This window comes from Perna viridis, chromosome 8 (assembly GCF_037379345.1).
Source record: "Perna viridis isolate PV_CMFRI_1.1 ecotype Kerala chromosome 8, ASM3737934v1, whole genome shotgun sequence".
In the NCBI taxonomy this organism is placed as follows: Eukaryota; Metazoa; Mollusca; class Bivalvia; order Mytilida; family Mytilidae; genus Perna; species Perna viridis.
In genome coordinates this window covers 19,624,085-19,640,801 of record NC_142452.1, presented here as the reverse complement: position 1 = coordinate 19,640,801, position 16,717 = coordinate 19,624,085, and the positions used below count along the sequence as shown (strand labels likewise).

Genomic DNA, 16,717 nt, shown 5'->3' with positions numbered 1-16,717 from the left:
CGTTTGGAATCCGTTTTCAAATTTACACAAATGTCTTTTTTGCGCTTATTAGAAAGAAATTTCCAATAAAGTTTTCACAAGCTTGTAAATGACTACGAAGACCGGCTTTCACGTTAATGGCCATGGGGAAGATTAGTGGAGTTTGTCTACTCCTTCTGTCGTCAGTAACGCAGTTAACCTATGGGGATTCTGTATTTGGATGTGGTGGATTTGTAAAATCTGATGTTGACATTAACTTTTCTCTGGTTGAAGTACGATCTATTTACAATTACAAACATAACAATATGATTGCATGCAACCATTTTTCCCCTGGAGTATAAAATTTCATCAGTGTAGGCTTTAAACAACTCTTAACCAAGGGTATCTATAATTTCACTTGCTTTTGCTGGAACCTCCCTATATTTCATCACTAAATGAAAATTCCTGAATCCCCTTTGCTCTCCCAGCATAGAACTTACTGCTTTTGGAATTTTCAGTATTTTGATATTCTATCAGTCACAATGATGGGGAAGTAATGAAACTCAGAAGTGATATACTTCTATTTTGGGGCCAAAACAAGACTACTTTCCAATTCACCATTTATGTCGAATGTGGTTTCCTGTTTTATACTAGACAAAGAAAGGATATCCGATTAGAAGGCCACAAGAACAGTGATTGTTATCTGGAAATACATCTCCAATTATTATAACATCTGAAATGCTTCTATGATATATGTATCATTCAATTCCTTGCAATAATCAAATTAAGTTTTTGTTCCCAGGCTCCCTTTGCAATGTCTCAAGATATGTCACCTGTTGACCCAATTTGATCTCGATATAGTAGAAGAACTTGCCCAGAATAGAAGTGAATGTGAAAGTCATCTATAGTAGTCCTTTTTGTAACTTGTTTAAAAATAAAGTGTCACAAACTTAGAACTGTTTTATTACAAAAGAAGTTGACAGATGAAATATGTTGTGAAAATGATACTGTATCAAATCTCCCTCTTTCTGAAAATTTTAGGAGTTTCCATTCAAGTTAATACATATGAGTACCCTTCTTTACGAGAGTTGGTCCTTGTAATGTTGTAAACAGTATAGAACTATTTTAGGCTCTTGTGCATGTTCTAACATTAACAAACTACATGTACATTTGTGCATGCACAGTGTGTATGTCTTTTTGTCTGATCAGATAAAAGAAATGCCCCAGCAAACATCATGGTTACCTGGATTATGCTAGTGACGTAATAAAGTTCTACAGTTTTCATGGTGCATAGTGATTGTTTGACATTTATTACTACACTTGTGTGTGTGTTTAAAAAGTAATACAAGATACATGTACACACCTTCAGGCCTGTTCAATCTATGCTTCATAGTATTGATTCACTAATGTCAAAATTCGGATCACATGTTATACTATGTCTTATGATTCTGCTGTTGCTTGACCAATACAAAAACAATTTGTCACACGTACATGTACATTTAAGTGCCAAACCAAGCACCTGTAATTTATTTGTTTAATACAATGTTGATTTTAATAATTATTTCAGGTAAAGCTTTATACTACGCATGGAAGTATTAAGTATCAGACAGATTGTGCCCCTAATACAGGATACTATTTAATTCCTCTGTATGATAAGGCTGATTTTAGATTAAAGGTAGAACCACCAAAAGGATGGAGTTTTGGTAAGACAAATATATATTTAAATATTTCTTTAATAAGTTTACTCTAAATAAGAAAATGCATGTTCATTTACTTATGCAGCCATTGCAAGACTTGTAAGTTATACTGTTATGTACAAGTAATAGTTCTTTTTCATATTTATGGAAGGCAAGCTATTTAGCAAGTTTTACACCTGGTCGGCCGTCTCATTGGGGAAATGAAGAACAGATATCTTAAACTATTTTCACCTCAGTAAGCAGCTAAATGATTGAAATAAGTTACCAAAAAAGATACAAGTACTTACTGCAGCTCCAGTAAGTCAAATATTTGAATTTGAAATATACTGCTGTTCATTGCTCCAATTGGACAGTAAACCAGTCTGTAATGTTAGAGAGTTTCTTCCTTTGGGCCAAATTTTAAGTAAACTAGGTCCAAAATATAAAAAAGGTATAATGACTTAGAAATTGACAGGGCTCTTTGAGCTCTAGTTGTCAGGAAAACTAGTTATATTGGTTATGTTTTCTCCTTGGACTCATAAATTTATTGTATGTACATTAACACCTTTTAAGGTAAATGTAGGAAAGTTTACTTCCATTTTGAGAAAGGTTGATTGCCAAGTGAGCTCTCCTGTTGAAACCATAGTTTTTCAAAAGTTTTACATCTTCAATATCTCCTTTTTTAAGTAGATTGCAATGCATGTTGGAATTAGTTTTGCAAGGGAAACCTGGATTCATTTGCATATGTCGGAAAAGAATACTGTCAGTAGGCTTAAGGAAATCATCATGGTTGAATCAATTGTAGAGTAGGAAGTTTATTCTCAGTTTTTGAAGTTTTTGTTGAACATTGAAGGTTTCCAATAGAGCTAATTATAAAATATTTTCTAAAAAAAAATGCTTGCAGTATATGTTTTATTTTTTTTATTGAATTTCTAATTGAATGCTACAGAATAATTCAGATAGATATAATTCTTTTCAAACCTGAAGTTTTTTGTATTTTTTAATGAAAAGATCCAGAAAGTGTAGAATTAAAGATTGATGGTAGTACTGATCCCTGCAGTCGACAAGAAGATATTAACTTTAGGTTCACTGGGTTTTCAGTCACTGGCAAGGTTAGTTTATAGGTCATGTAGTAAAGGTGGTTAAATTGATTTGTAAACATACATGAAAACACTTTTATTGTTGAAAATGAACTTTATAAGATAAAGCAGTTTCACAAAAATTCATTAGTCCTATGTTATAGCATCAAAATGAATAAAAAAAAAACTATGACTAGTTTCACACTTAAAAATTTTGTTCTGGACTGCTGGTACTTTCTATTCATACTATGTCTACCAAACCCAACGCATATTGTATGCCAGCATTTAATTGGACTCCACTTTGAAATGTTAAGAGCTGTAGTTAAAAATTGATGCTGAAACACACACACAAAAAAACAGTATGAAATGGTCTACAAGTGCATTTCTTACACTAGTCTCATTAGTATTAAAAGATGTAAATTGAAATGTCTTTAATTTTTTCTTGTTCAATATTGATTACAGGTGATCAGTAAAGGCCAGATAAATGGACCTACTGGGGTGTCTGTTACATTACACAAAACTGGTTCAACAGAAGTCCTACAGACTGTCTCTACAACAGAAGATGGGAGGTTTGTTATTATAATGATTAGTTGTTTGGCTTAATTACCAATTTTGGTTAAAGTTTCTGTTTACTTTGTGTATTGTGTCTGATATATACAGAATAAAAGCAGTTTGAGGTTAAGACAGAAAATATCACAGTGAGCCCAATAGAGCAAGATGTGATATTCTGTCAAGACATTCAATACTGACGTTATTTTGTTTTTCAGCAATGTCACAGTCGATTCGACATAACATTGTCATTGGATATTGCCATTTTTTTAGCAACACAACAGAAGCCCAAGATAGAAAACATCAGACAGTATGGACTTGAGAGTAAAAAAGTGTTTGTTCAAATCTCTGTAACATACGTACATAGTAGAACCAAAATTACCACTGCATGTTGAACAAATCATGGAATACTGTTCTGTTATTAAATGATGTAAATCCTGATCCCATGTTTTATTACTCCTTCTAAGTGTTGAGGAAATATGTGTATTCTAATTACAGTTATACCTTTACCAAAGTAATGCCAGGAGACTATGATATCATAGCAGCTACTTCAAATAAATACTCATTTGTACAGGTAAATGTAGGTTTTCTTAATTGAATTTCTTTGAAGTTGAATCAAGTCAGAAAAGATAGAAAGGAAAATTTTAAACAGACTGCACATCATTAAACATAAAGCAGTAATTTTGTCATTGATACACTAGTACTATGGTAAAATTAGCAAAAAATACTGAAATCTTTTAGGACAGTTCAGGGACATCAGAACCCTAAGATATGATCAATGTAAAAAAAAAACCTTCACAATCCATATTCACAATAAATTTAAAAAAAAATAAATACTATTACATGTAAAAACTAAAGATAAGAAAAACAAGACAGCACACAAACAACTAAAGCACTCGCAATATGAACTCCTGGAAAACACTTGGGTGATATCAGGTGCTCTGGAAGGGTAAACCTGACCTGCTCCATCAACAGCACACATGTTGCTAATGTGTAAAATCCAGTAAGCATAGATAGAATCTGGTTGAACTAACTAACTGATGTATCATCTTAGCTTCTTTGCATTATAGCAACAAGCCAAAGTGACGGTGAAAACTGATAATGCTGATGCTGGGAATTCCATTGTTATTGGTGGCTACCAAGTTGTGGTGAGTGGTAATAATTAAAATGAGATTAAAAAAAAAACATGTTTTCTTCTGGGAGGGAATTAAAAATAACAAAATTTTCAGATATGATTAAAATGAAGACACATTGTACATCCCCTATTTTAGATTTGATCCGATTCAATTTGGGGGTTTCACATCGCAAAACCTGGACTTTGTCATGTATGAATATTGAGATGTTGGGGACCTACATTGTATCTCTTATCCATATTATCAAATTTGGTAATGGGGGTATCAATTTAGTGAACATTTCTCACAATTTTTGTCTAGTTTGATGGAGGTTTTATTAAATTTCCACTCCCTTAAACATTACATATTCAGTTATAGTTAGTGAAGTCCTTAATAATTAAGTTATATTGTATATGTAATTTGTAAATTATGAACTTGAGTGAGTGCAGTGCTAAATAAGAAAATAATTGAAAATCTTTTTATTTTCAGGGTAGTGTCCAAAGTGAAGGAGAACCTATCAAAGGAGTAAACTTTATTTTGTTCTCCAGTGTGGTCAATAAGAAGGTTTGTAAAATATTTGACATACATGTACTTGCATGTATAAGGCTTTTTCTAGGAAGTGATTTCCACTAGCTTAAGTACAGTAAAATGTAGACATTTATGTTAATACTGACTCCACGTAACAGGATATTGGCCAATTGCAAATATCGGCCATTGTAATATTATTTCAAAACACTAAACCATTTCTCATATACGTAAAACAAATTTTATTATAAAATTGAAAATTGGAAAATAGAATATATCAGCAAATGGGATATGTTATTCATGAAAAAAATTGTCAAAATGATACATGATACAATATTTTGTTTTCTTCTCATGAGAAGTGGACTGCAAGTTTGACATTACGATGTCAGAAATAATACAATTTGTTATTTGTTTTTGTTAACAATAACGAGAGATTCACATTAATAAAATGTCTTTTTCTAATATTTTGTTTAAAATGTTTAATTTATGCCTACAATATGTAATGCAAGTCCACTGTTCTTTCATGCCAATCGCTGAATCAGTAGTATTTCAGAATTTTTTTCTGACTTATGTTTTCAGTACATGTGTAGAAATTTGACACAATCTGCATCATGATGAACCTCCAAATCAACATTTATTTGAATTGTACATGTTTATTTCCTGCTATGTGTATGAGGAATGATTGAATCTTCCATTTATGTGTGTTAACATGTTCACCATGTTGTCTTGTTTACATAATCTATATTGCCCCGAATGTACTCTTTTCACATACATTGCCGTAAAATAAGCAAATAAAATAAAATAAAGTGAATTTTTTCTTTCTGTGTTGTTTAATAGCAACAGCTGAATTTTTAAAAAGAGAAATAAAAGTAAAAAGAACAAAGATTGTAGTTTTAGAGACTTTTTTGGTCAAACGATCTACAGTGAAAAAAAGGTTAACAAAACTGCACACAGAATATTTAAAAAAAAAAAATTGTCAATCTCAAAATCGTAATAGTTTTTTTTTAAATAATGAAACCAAATTTATGAATGAATACATATTCAATAGTGCCGTTCCTAATAAAAAATGTTCAGAAACTTCTTTTTCCAGTTATTTAAACTTAAGGATATTTTAGGTAAGGATTTACTGTATATCCAAGAGATTTATCAGTAATCATAGCTATTTTTAGAACATAAACATTACCTGTTTCTACAAGAGTATACACTTCCGAGAAATCATAGCTTTTTTAGAATGTAAACATAATGAAAGTACATTACTGGTGTCCATACCTGTAAAGTACACCAATGAATATATTGCAAAAAAAACAATAATACACATGTGCTGGTAGATATATCGCCGCATTAGGTATATACCCTTCCTTAAAAAAACTGGAAAAAGGTGTCCATTGGCCAAGTGAATATATATTGAACAAAGGGATATTTTTTCTTGAAAACTTTGATATCCAATTTGCCAGAATCTACTGTTTAGTTAAATCTGTGTAAACTCCATATTTTTGCCATTTGTTATTTCAGTAAACAGTTGTTTTTTTAGTAGAATTCAAACTTACTAACAAAGCAGTAAAGGGCAGTGGTTTTTCTTTTCTTATCATACAGGATGTAACAGGCTGCGAGAAAAGTGTTCCCAAAGGATTTGTCTCCCCTGATAAACAAGATCCAATATGTTTTGTGATGTCTAAAGAGGATGGCAAGTTTACCTTTCCCTCTTTGCCTGTAGGAGAATATAATCTGGTAGGTATCTGAAGTCACACTATTGATAGTTGACAGAAAATGACCTTTCGAAAATTAGAATATTAATATAAAATACACACAATAGGAGGGAACTAAACTGACTTGAACATAGAGCAAGACTTTCACTGATTGCTTGAAAATTTTAATTTACAGTGAAACAAATTGAATTTGATTATTTGAGATCTTATTAACAATAGAGCAAAATAAAATCATGCTTAGGTTTCCTGTTACCCAATTTCTCATGCCTTGACCCCATGACTGACTTATTTTCAAGTTAACAAACTGCAAAAAGTACCACCAAATGAACTAACATTTTACAGATAGAAGTCAGTTTTCGGTTTCCACAAAAATCGGGTGGTTAATAAGATGTTTTCTGTAAAATTTGTGAAAAAATAATAAAATAAAATGAAATCCCAACCAGCTGACCCATTTTTTTTTTCTGACTTGTAACAGGAAGCAGAGGTGTATTTTTACTTGGTCTTAATAGTTTAGGTTAATGTTACACAACTGATAAATTAAAAAGTTCTTTGCCAAATATTGAGTTGTTGCTGCATGGTTTTACTGTGAAGTACTACTTCAACGGTGGAAAGAAAAGTGTGAAAAAGAGTACATGCAAAATTGATTTGTATCTCTATACTGTGTATTCATTTTGTTTTTTTGTTTTTTTTTGTGGTGGGGGAGGTGGCTGGGGGTATCAATTTTCATGGTAAGAGGAAAAAAGACATTTTGTTGGATACTTAAATTTGTGATTTGTGGGTCCATAAAACACCAAAAAATATACAATTTTTTTGCATTTCTAATAAATTATCACTGATGCAAAACTGCATTTGCTGAAGATTTTGTAAGCATTGTAAGCTTTTTAACAATTGACGGATTTTTGTGGACAAGTGTTTCACCACATTTGCATCGAAACGGTGTTAGTGCTTTGATGCATGAGTTGTTTTAATTATGAATAAAAGATATATGATACATTCATCTGGAAGTCAAGATTCTTGTTTTCCTTATTACAAGTAAAAGTTCCAGTGTGTAAAAATTCTTGGGAATGAAACTTGATGCGCAATTGCTAGTTGAATTGTAAAAAGAAAGTGGTAAAACCCTGAGTTTAAAAAACATCAGCTTTCAGTGGAAATAAGAGAAAAATTGATACCCTTGAATATGTTCACTTGATGGAATCAGAAAAAATTACAACAGCAAAATATAATACATTTACAGGTTTTCTGCATTCTTCTATTTATTGTCCCTGCAACACGTCGCAAGGGGACATGGAAATCCCGGGCGAACGTCCATATGTCCGTCCACATTTTCCACACTTTTTTTTGTAATGCTTTTACCAAATAAGTTTGTTTTTTGTATGTGGCCTTATTATGAAGAGTTATAGATTAAGTTTGACTTTGGTTACAGTTAAATGAAATTTTACGAAAGTTATGGCCCTTGGACTTTCAGTGCATTTAAAGCCTTCTGCTCTTTTTTTTACGCGGGGGTCATTGGAAGGCTATTCTTTTATTTGTGTTTGTTTGTTTGTTTGTTTGTTGGGGTTTAACGTCTGAGCAGCAATATTTCAGCTATATTCAGACGATGAACATGAAATGGATGATAAAATGAACATGAAATGAAAAAGAAAGGATGGGACACAAGGATAATAGGGTCGACAAATTTTGATTGCCACTGAAAAAAGGGGGGATTGGTAAGGTCGGGCAATTTATCCTCCTGTGGCGGAGCGCAAAGGTTCCTACTCCTATCGAATACCACCGCAGGGTTCTTTAACGTGCGAGGAACATGGCATCTTTCCCAACACGGTGCACCACTATGGTTTGCGGTCAGGTTTTCCGTATTATAGCCTGACAACCCCAGCATGTAACACGCCAGGGGTACCCCATTCCACCACCTGGGGCACACATCCCAGTTGCTCTGTGGGCAGAGCGCCTAGCCCCCGGCTATGTTTCTGAGCACTATTTAGTCGCCTTATACGACAAGCTTAGCGCTGCTGCAGGCCTATTCTTTTAACTCCCAGACCTGCACGGGGTCTTTTATTTGTGTACTAAATTTGTAAGGTTATATTTATACATAAAATTTTGGTCGTGTATTCCACACTTTTTTTTGTAACGCTTTTACCAATTGATTTTATATTTTGTATGTAGTTCTACTATGAGAAGTTACAGATTAAGTTTGACTTTGGTTATGGTTGAATGATTTTTACGGAAGTTATGGCCCTTGGCCTAAGGTTATATTTTACATAAAATTTTTGGTTGTGTATTCTGTAGGTACCATTCTTTAAAGGAGAACACATTAGGTTTGATGTCTTACCTGTCAGTATTGAATTCACTGTTCTTCATGATGCTGTCAATTTACAGGTAAAGTCTCTTTTACTTACTTGGTTTATTACATACTAGTATATACAGGGATAATTACACTATAGCAATAGTACTTTATTCTGGAATATCAGTACTTTAGCCTTGTTCCGTTTTGAAAATCCCTTCCAGGCCTATACAAAAACTGGTTTTGACAACTCGACCCAATCTTAGAAAAAAGGTTTCATTTAAAATTGCAATAATCAATCGACATATGAAATGTACTTTCGATTATTGGTTGAAAATGTAAGGTAAACTTCTAATGATGTATCAAACAATTTCTCTTAATTAGAAAATAATTAATTTTAATATGGGTGGAAATGTAAAATGTCATTTCCAACAATTCAGATTTAGATACCTTGATTTTGGGCAGCTGTCATCTTATCAAAATTTTAAGTGTAAAATACTACCCTCCGTTATGATGTCATACCTGCCGAATTTTTTGTGAAAAGTATGACTGTCCACTATGAAGTTGAATATTAAAAATTCTAAATTGTTATAAATTGTTTTACTATCACAAACCAAATGGGTTATTCAATAGTTCAAGTAATAAATAATAATTTTTTCACACTTTTACAGCAAACATTCCAAGTATCTGGGTTTTCTGTCAGCGGGAGAATACTGAATGCTGTAAAGGTTTGTATAATAAAACTAAACTTACTTATCATGGTGGTAAATTAATTGGGAAACAAGATAATCTAAAATGCAAATCATGAGTGCTTGGAAGTTCAGTTAGCTTAATATGTGATTAAAATATGCAAGTTAAACATCTGTATAAAAGTCAAAAAGCTATATTTTCAATGTTTAGATTAAACAAAAAATTTTTGTTTCAATCCTTGTTACAAATTTGCCATTCTGTACTTTTGATAATTATAAGTTACTGAAACCAATCTTTATAAATTAACATTCAGTCAAGGTTAGTTGAATGTGGGAAATTATCTCCCTTTAGACATGGTGTGTTTTAAAAAAAGACTTGTTTTAAATGTATTTTTACACAGATAGGAATTATGACATAAGGGTAGTTTATGTGCTTGTAGCTTTTTTCGTTTGAATGCTGATTTTTGTTTTTGTCGACATCAGATCAATTTTTGCTGATCTTTGGAATCTGAAAGACCAACGTAAGAATAATGATGTCTCATCGATTTATTACACTTATGACCAGTGGATGGCTTAGGTCTTTGGTCTTTATTTCAAAATGTTTGACGGGATTTTTCTGCCAATAATTAACTTAGGATATTGTTGTAGTGTGATTGTGCCATGTACTGTTGAAACTTGCAATTTGTATTATCAGTGGTAATGTTGAAATTTTGCAACTTGCAAGATATTCCACTCGCTGACAAATGTTATTTTTATTAAGGAGAAGGTATGATGAGGGCCATATTTGGCCCCCTAATTTCCTGGTCATTAACAAAAAAAAAAATGGTTTTGAAGCAAATGACAGAAATGTGATGTGCATTGTAAATTCTATTTCTTAAATATTGTTTTAAAATTTCACCATTTATTCAGCTCTGTTTTATGGAAAGTGAAAAACTGTCAAAAAGTACAATTTTGGGAAAAATGCCATTTTTCAATTCTAATTTTGTTATTTCAAAGATCCCTGCCACTGTAACCCACAGATATCTCAACTGATTTGGACTCTTATCAAAGTTGCATTAAGGTCAAGTTGGCGGAGACACTTAAAAATGGAAAAAAAAAAATCCAAAAAATTGCCCAATTTCAGCTTTGATGGTAAACTCTCAGTTCATATTTTCAGTCATTGAAACATGATATGCTAAAAATTACCAAAAAAGTGACCAATTTCAGCTTTGATGGTAAACTCTCAGTTCATATTTTCAATCATTGAAACATGATATGCTTTTAAATGTTAATATACATGCTGAATCTTTAACATTCTAAACAGCAATAAAAAGACTTCCCATATCAAATGTTTAATTCAAGTCATGCAGGGGGCCAGATGTGGGCCTTCATGTACTTAGTCCTTTTAGAACATTTTTTTTAATTGTTTTAATTTTAGCTGAAACAAGGAAATAACATTTGCATTTATTTATCCCCGTGCACAAAATTTATCTGAGTATGCCCTTTATGGTAATTTCACTGTGAAGGTTGTATCAAAAAGCAAGTACATGTAATGTGTATTGACTTCAGAACTTTCTCTCTTGCAGTTTAAGATCTTGTTTTTGATAAAATGATAATAAACTCTCAAAGCTTTAAAACCAAAGTTTACTTCTTCAACTTGTCTATTATGTCAAATTTATATGTAGCATCTCATACCCAGATAACAATTTGTTACATGTAATTTCAGACTTATTTTCATAAAATGAAAAAAAATATTGACATTGAGATCTATTTTATTAATTTGTGATGGATTGAAACTTGAATGTTTTATAATGAAATCACATTTCATTATATCAAACATGTCAAAACTATGAGTACGGTTATTACCCTTTAGAAATGACCTTTTTTTTTCAATGCCAATTTATACTTCTTTATTTTTTATAGCTTATATAAAAGTACAATTTAATTTATCTCCTGTATGTTCCTGTGCTTGACTTTATGTTTCAATGCCTTTTGTGTTGTATGTTTATGTTGTAAATTTTAATCGCAAATGAAAAAAACTTCTTATTAATTACATGTATAATGATAGATTTGGTAGCAATTTTAATTTTCATTTAAAAAGTGTTTATTGAGTTTTTGAGAAACTTGATTTATATGTTTTTAATAAAAAAAAATAAAAAAAAAACTTACTGGAAATTAATTTTGTAAAATCACAGATTACATACATGTAGTACTGAACTGAAATTGTGTACATGTATTAATTATCATGTGAAAATATGCTAAAAATATTTGGTCCAAAGTTGATAAATACATTTGTATTTTATAAAAAAAAAAAAGTTACTTTAATTCTTCAAAATCATTGATTTTGAGAGAGATTTTATTGCACAAAATCTAAAATAGGGTCTTAACTTGATTCAGTAATACATTATCACATGTTCTTTTTTTATACATCCTTTATTACCTTAAGCTCCTAGGGCAACCAATTAAAATCATTCCATGTTCTATATTTTGATATTGATCACAAAGATGATGGTGGTCAATATGTTGGACATGCCTTTCATACAGCTTTGCTTTTAAAAAAAGATTGAATTGAACCATGAAATTCAATAGATACATCCCACATGCGTATGCCTTTCTGAGAAACAGGTTTATTACTGTGAAAGTACTATTGTTTGTGGGTTGCCAATTTTCGTGGAATTCGTGGGTAGGTCAAACCATGAAATTTGGTTCCCAACGAATAGTAGATTCAAATTGGTGTGTATACTGAAAACTTCAAAACCACAAATTCAAGAACGCACGAACTTGTGTTTCTTCCCTGATCCACGAAAGTTGGTATCCACGAATGAAAGTACTTTCACAGTATAAATAGAATTAAAGGCTGAGCCAAGCAAGTATTTTTTGGGGGATATTTTTGGGATATCAAAATTTCCTGCTGATTAAAATTCCCAATTTAAAGGGTCTACCTGATTTTCATATGAATTTTGAATTGTAGTACTATAATTACCTCCCTTTAAAATTAAATATTTAAATAAGACATTTTATACAACACTTTTTATGGCAACTCAGAAAAAGAAATATAAATAAAGATCAATTTTATTTCCATGGTTTTGTTTGCTTAATATGTTTGCTTCATATATTGTATTTTTTTATATTTGTTAGACTGTTATAATTACAACACTGAAGTAAAAACATGTCTTATAGTTGATTAATTACATGAATTGAAGTGCAATTAAGCACACTCTACACATATATGTACTACCATATAGACGTGGGGTATGGGTGTAGGACATATTCTAACTGAGAGTTTTGGTCAGGTGTACTGAAGGCTGGACTCGCTTGACTGGGTTTCACAATCTCCAACTAATAACAGAACCCCCATAAGGTTCAGTCATAAGAGATCTGTAAGAAAAGTCAAGACAGTATAAACACCAGTCATCCTGCTAACTGAGAATTTACATTAAAAAAAAAAACAACAAATATTTGGCTAATAATAAGTACAGTATTCATTGCCATGGTAATAAAGACAGTAATATTCATATGTTTAGACTTAAAGTATTTAATATAGTATTAATAAAATTGTTTTTCCATAATGGACCATTGCAGCCTTCCTTGGGCCATTATTATAGACCTTGGACATAAGACTGGTTTATTATAAAGGAAAACACATTTCTCAATACATTTATGAACCAGTTTTCAAAATAGACAAATTTCACATTTTCTTCTGTCCCAAAAAAGTTTGTCAATTATATCAAGGTCAAGTAGTGTCAACAGGTGTGAGATGGGGTGCCAAGGGGACAGAAATTTGATTTGATTACTTCAAAAAATGTTTAAATGATACATATATCATAGAAGCATTTCAGATATTTTCATGTTCCTGGTCACATCCCCACATAACTATTACTTTTCTTGTTAATCTTCAAATCAGATATCCGTTTTTGTCTAGTATAAAAACTATAAACCAATTTCCACCAGATTCGACATAAATGGTAAATGAGTGTGAAAGTCATCTATTGTTGCTTGTCTTACAAATGTTTCTGACCTGGGAGAAGATCTGCCTATGTATATCAATCAAACTGCTATGTGGTACATTTATATGTGCACTGGGCTCTGTGACTATAACACTTCCTAAATTAAAACTGTTTAGAAACACATAGTTTTTATTACCAAGTGCAAAGTTTTTAGATTAAACAGTAAAAGTGAAATGCTTAACTTAGATTGATTTAATTTGATTTATTTGTTAATTGCAGGGTAGTGGAGTTGCTGGAGCCTCTGTATTTATTGATGGGAAGAAACAAGCAACAACAAACCTTGATGGAACATACCATCTGGAGAATATGAAGACAGGCACCTACACAGTTAAAGTACAGGCAGATAATATTGTGTTTGATGACACTAGCGTAAAGATCTCCCCTAACACACCCCAGCTACCTGATATTGTCGCTAGCAAGTAGGTGTATAGAAATAGTTTTATTGTAATTGATGACTGCAGTGACCTTGTCTGTTCATCTGATTGTCTGTCTTTCTGTCTGTTCACTTTTTGTAACAGATTTCTCAGTTTCTTTTGGATGATGTGGCTAAATTATATAAGGTACATGTATATAGTTTTTGCATGCTGAATTGTAGTGTTTTAACCCTATCCAGATTCTCAGCATTTGTGCAGCCTTGTCCGAGTTTGAATTTTTTATATTTGCAGATTAAAAGTGGAGGGTATAATTACCTCATTGTAGGACATATTTCTGTTTCTAAAAGTTGTTCTATGGAAATAGGAGCCTCTTTATGATAAAACTTGTTTGTATTCTAGTGCATCAGCATATAAAACTATAAAACACATTTACTATTTTTTTTCTTTCAAATATTAAGAATTAAGTTAAGCATTTTAAACTTGTATTCTATATTGTGCATATTAAAAAGTTTAAATTGCTATTTTTAGTTTCTAACAAAGTTGCTTGTAATTTAAATTGGCATGATGATGACTGGCAAGGGTCCGGAAACAGTAAAAAATGCTGTCAGTGACCAACAAATTTTGCAGTGGATCGTCGACCATTTTCCAATATCAGACATAAAAAATTGTCAACCTTTATAAATTACAGTCTGTGTGGTTTTATTTGTGTATAAACATCCTGTCTACCTGTCTCAGAATTGTTAATTAGAAATTAATTGACAGGTATATGTCAACTTTAGCCGATGTGCAGCCACTTGTGACTGTGATTTACCTGTAACTGATTAGTTGATTACATAATTGAATTAATGGTACACAAGCAGCCCCATTGCCTATACGAATCAATTGAAGTGACTGAGAGAATTTTCATACACTTATTACTTGATTTTTTAAGAAAAAGATTGACAAGTCCATCATTTTCCCGCCGATCTTTCAGAGGTTACAAAAGAACATGGTACTGAAATTACGAACCAGACATAGTTTGTAATAATTTATTTGTTGATTGAAAATTTTTAACATAGAAATCAACATGCCATTTAAATCGATATACAAAATTTATTTGAAGTTTTCTTTTATAAATAATCAACATTTTTTTTTCATCACTAGGAAGTTTTCGGTTGTTTGCCAATGTGATGAAAATGTCCAAGAGATACAATGTTTTGTTTATATGTTAGAACGTCCACGTGTGGTCGAAACCAAACTTGTTCATCCGTAGTGATATCTTGTAAAAGATAGAGTATGTGATGAAATAACACAAATTTGAATATTTATCTTAAAATAATTACTTAAAAAAGTTTTCTTTTAAGTTTATTTTTGATCTAAGCATGTGAAAGACTGACACAATGTCTGCTTAAGTTTATTAAAATGACAGGTATGGGCTGTCAAAGTTTCCGGACCTTTGATGACTGGAATAGTTACTGTTTAAAAATCCTTGATTTTGACTTTACATATTTACAGAAGTCAAATCTATTTATTATATTCAATTAAAAGCTGATAAAAATTTTCAATTTAGATTTAGTCTGTGTGGCCAAGTTGTCATCGACAAGCTGCCTGATGGACTTATGCAAGTTCCCCCTCAAAGGAGGATAATTTATTTCCCAGAAGGCAAAAATTCTGATGCTGTTTCTATAGCAACTGATAAAGAGGGTAAATTCTGCACTCAAGCTGCTTCTGGAAAATATGTTATAAAGGTGAGATTTCAGAATAAAATGGTGCAAAGTAACCTATTCTTGTCTTTACTCAAGAAAAACTCTGCATATACATTTACCTTAAACTGACTTGAAAAAAATAGGAAGAAGAAATGAAAGATCATTTTGACACAAAACAGGTGACATTCACTTCAAAACAATTTTATGTTAAGCTACATTCACAGTTACAGTCAACAACCAATCATAACATGTAAAAATACAGGCAATACATTTTCACTGCTCAAGTAGAACTGTCATATAATTAAAAAAACTGTGTATGGTACATTATAATTCTTGTTATTGTGATATTTTAAGTATTATTTCTTTTCCATACCACTGCTTTCAATATGGAAGATCAAGGTGTTTGTCTGTCTGTTGTCCATTTATCCATTCAAACCATTTCTGTGACTGTTTTCTCTAAACTACTTATTACAGCCTCTTGATATTTTCACAAAAAATTTGTATAGCTATGCCACATTGTGGAATTACATTTCAGACTGATGTGCCATTCACTCTTCGTTGTATGACTTTGTTTATACATATATATTCTGATCATATGATTACGTTGGTGGAAGTATCTTTTAGTTATCTCTTCAGATTTTTTTATTAACGACAATGTAGTAGCTTCAACATTTCATTATTTTGCATGAATTATTACAGGTTCATCTTACAGAAGAGGAAACTTCAGGAGGTCTTCAAATTATACCCAATGAAAAATCTGTGACTGTACCTAATGCTCCCGTCCTCGATGTTACATTTACACAGTTCAGAGCAAAGGTTACTGGAGCAGTCAGTTGCCTTGGTAACCTAACCTTTCTGTACATTATTAATTTTGTAAAATTTTAAAATGGTTTGCAATTTGTAATGTCCAGTATCAGTGCACTTGAACAGAACCCTGATACAGTTGTCTTGGCATTTTTTATGGAAAATCTGTTTGTTTATGCTGCCTTCCACTTTTTGCATGTACATGTACACATATCAGTTTACCTATGTACAATGAAACCTTTCTAAACCAATCCCTGAAAAATAACTCTGAAACCTGTCTAATCCAGACACGTTTT

The 16,717-nt window shown here is 31.7% G+C and overlaps 1 protein-coding gene across 1 annotated transcript in view; it reads left to right on the top strand.

Annotated features, from left to right (window-relative positions):
• Positions 1-77: 77 nt before the first annotated feature.
• The window catches only part of LOC148609677 (BOS complex subunit NOMO1-like), a 31,936-nt gene continuing 15,296 nt past the window's right edge, over positions 78-16,717 (top strand). Inside the window, exons 1-13 of the mRNA XM_088540780.1 lie at positions 78-251; positions 1,526-1,661; positions 2,646-2,746; positions 3,176-3,282; positions 3,761-3,836; positions 4,333-4,410; positions 4,864-4,938; positions 6,493-6,627; positions 8,889-8,978; positions 9,555-9,611; positions 13,778-13,977; positions 15,482-15,659; positions 16,317-16,458. Coding sequence (XP_088396906.1) covers positions 117-251; positions 1,526-1,661; positions 2,646-2,746; positions 3,176-3,282; positions 3,761-3,836; positions 4,333-4,410; positions 4,864-4,938; positions 6,493-6,627; positions 8,889-8,978; positions 9,555-9,611; positions 13,778-13,977; positions 15,482-15,659; positions 16,317-16,458 — 1,510 coding nt within the window. The 5' untranslated portion in view covers positions 78-116. The remainder of the gene's footprint in view (positions 252-1,525; positions 1,662-2,645; positions 2,747-3,175; positions 3,283-3,760; positions 3,837-4,332; positions 4,411-4,863; positions 4,939-6,492; positions 6,628-8,888; positions 8,979-9,554; positions 9,612-13,777; positions 13,978-15,481; positions 15,660-16,316; positions 16,459-16,717) is intronic.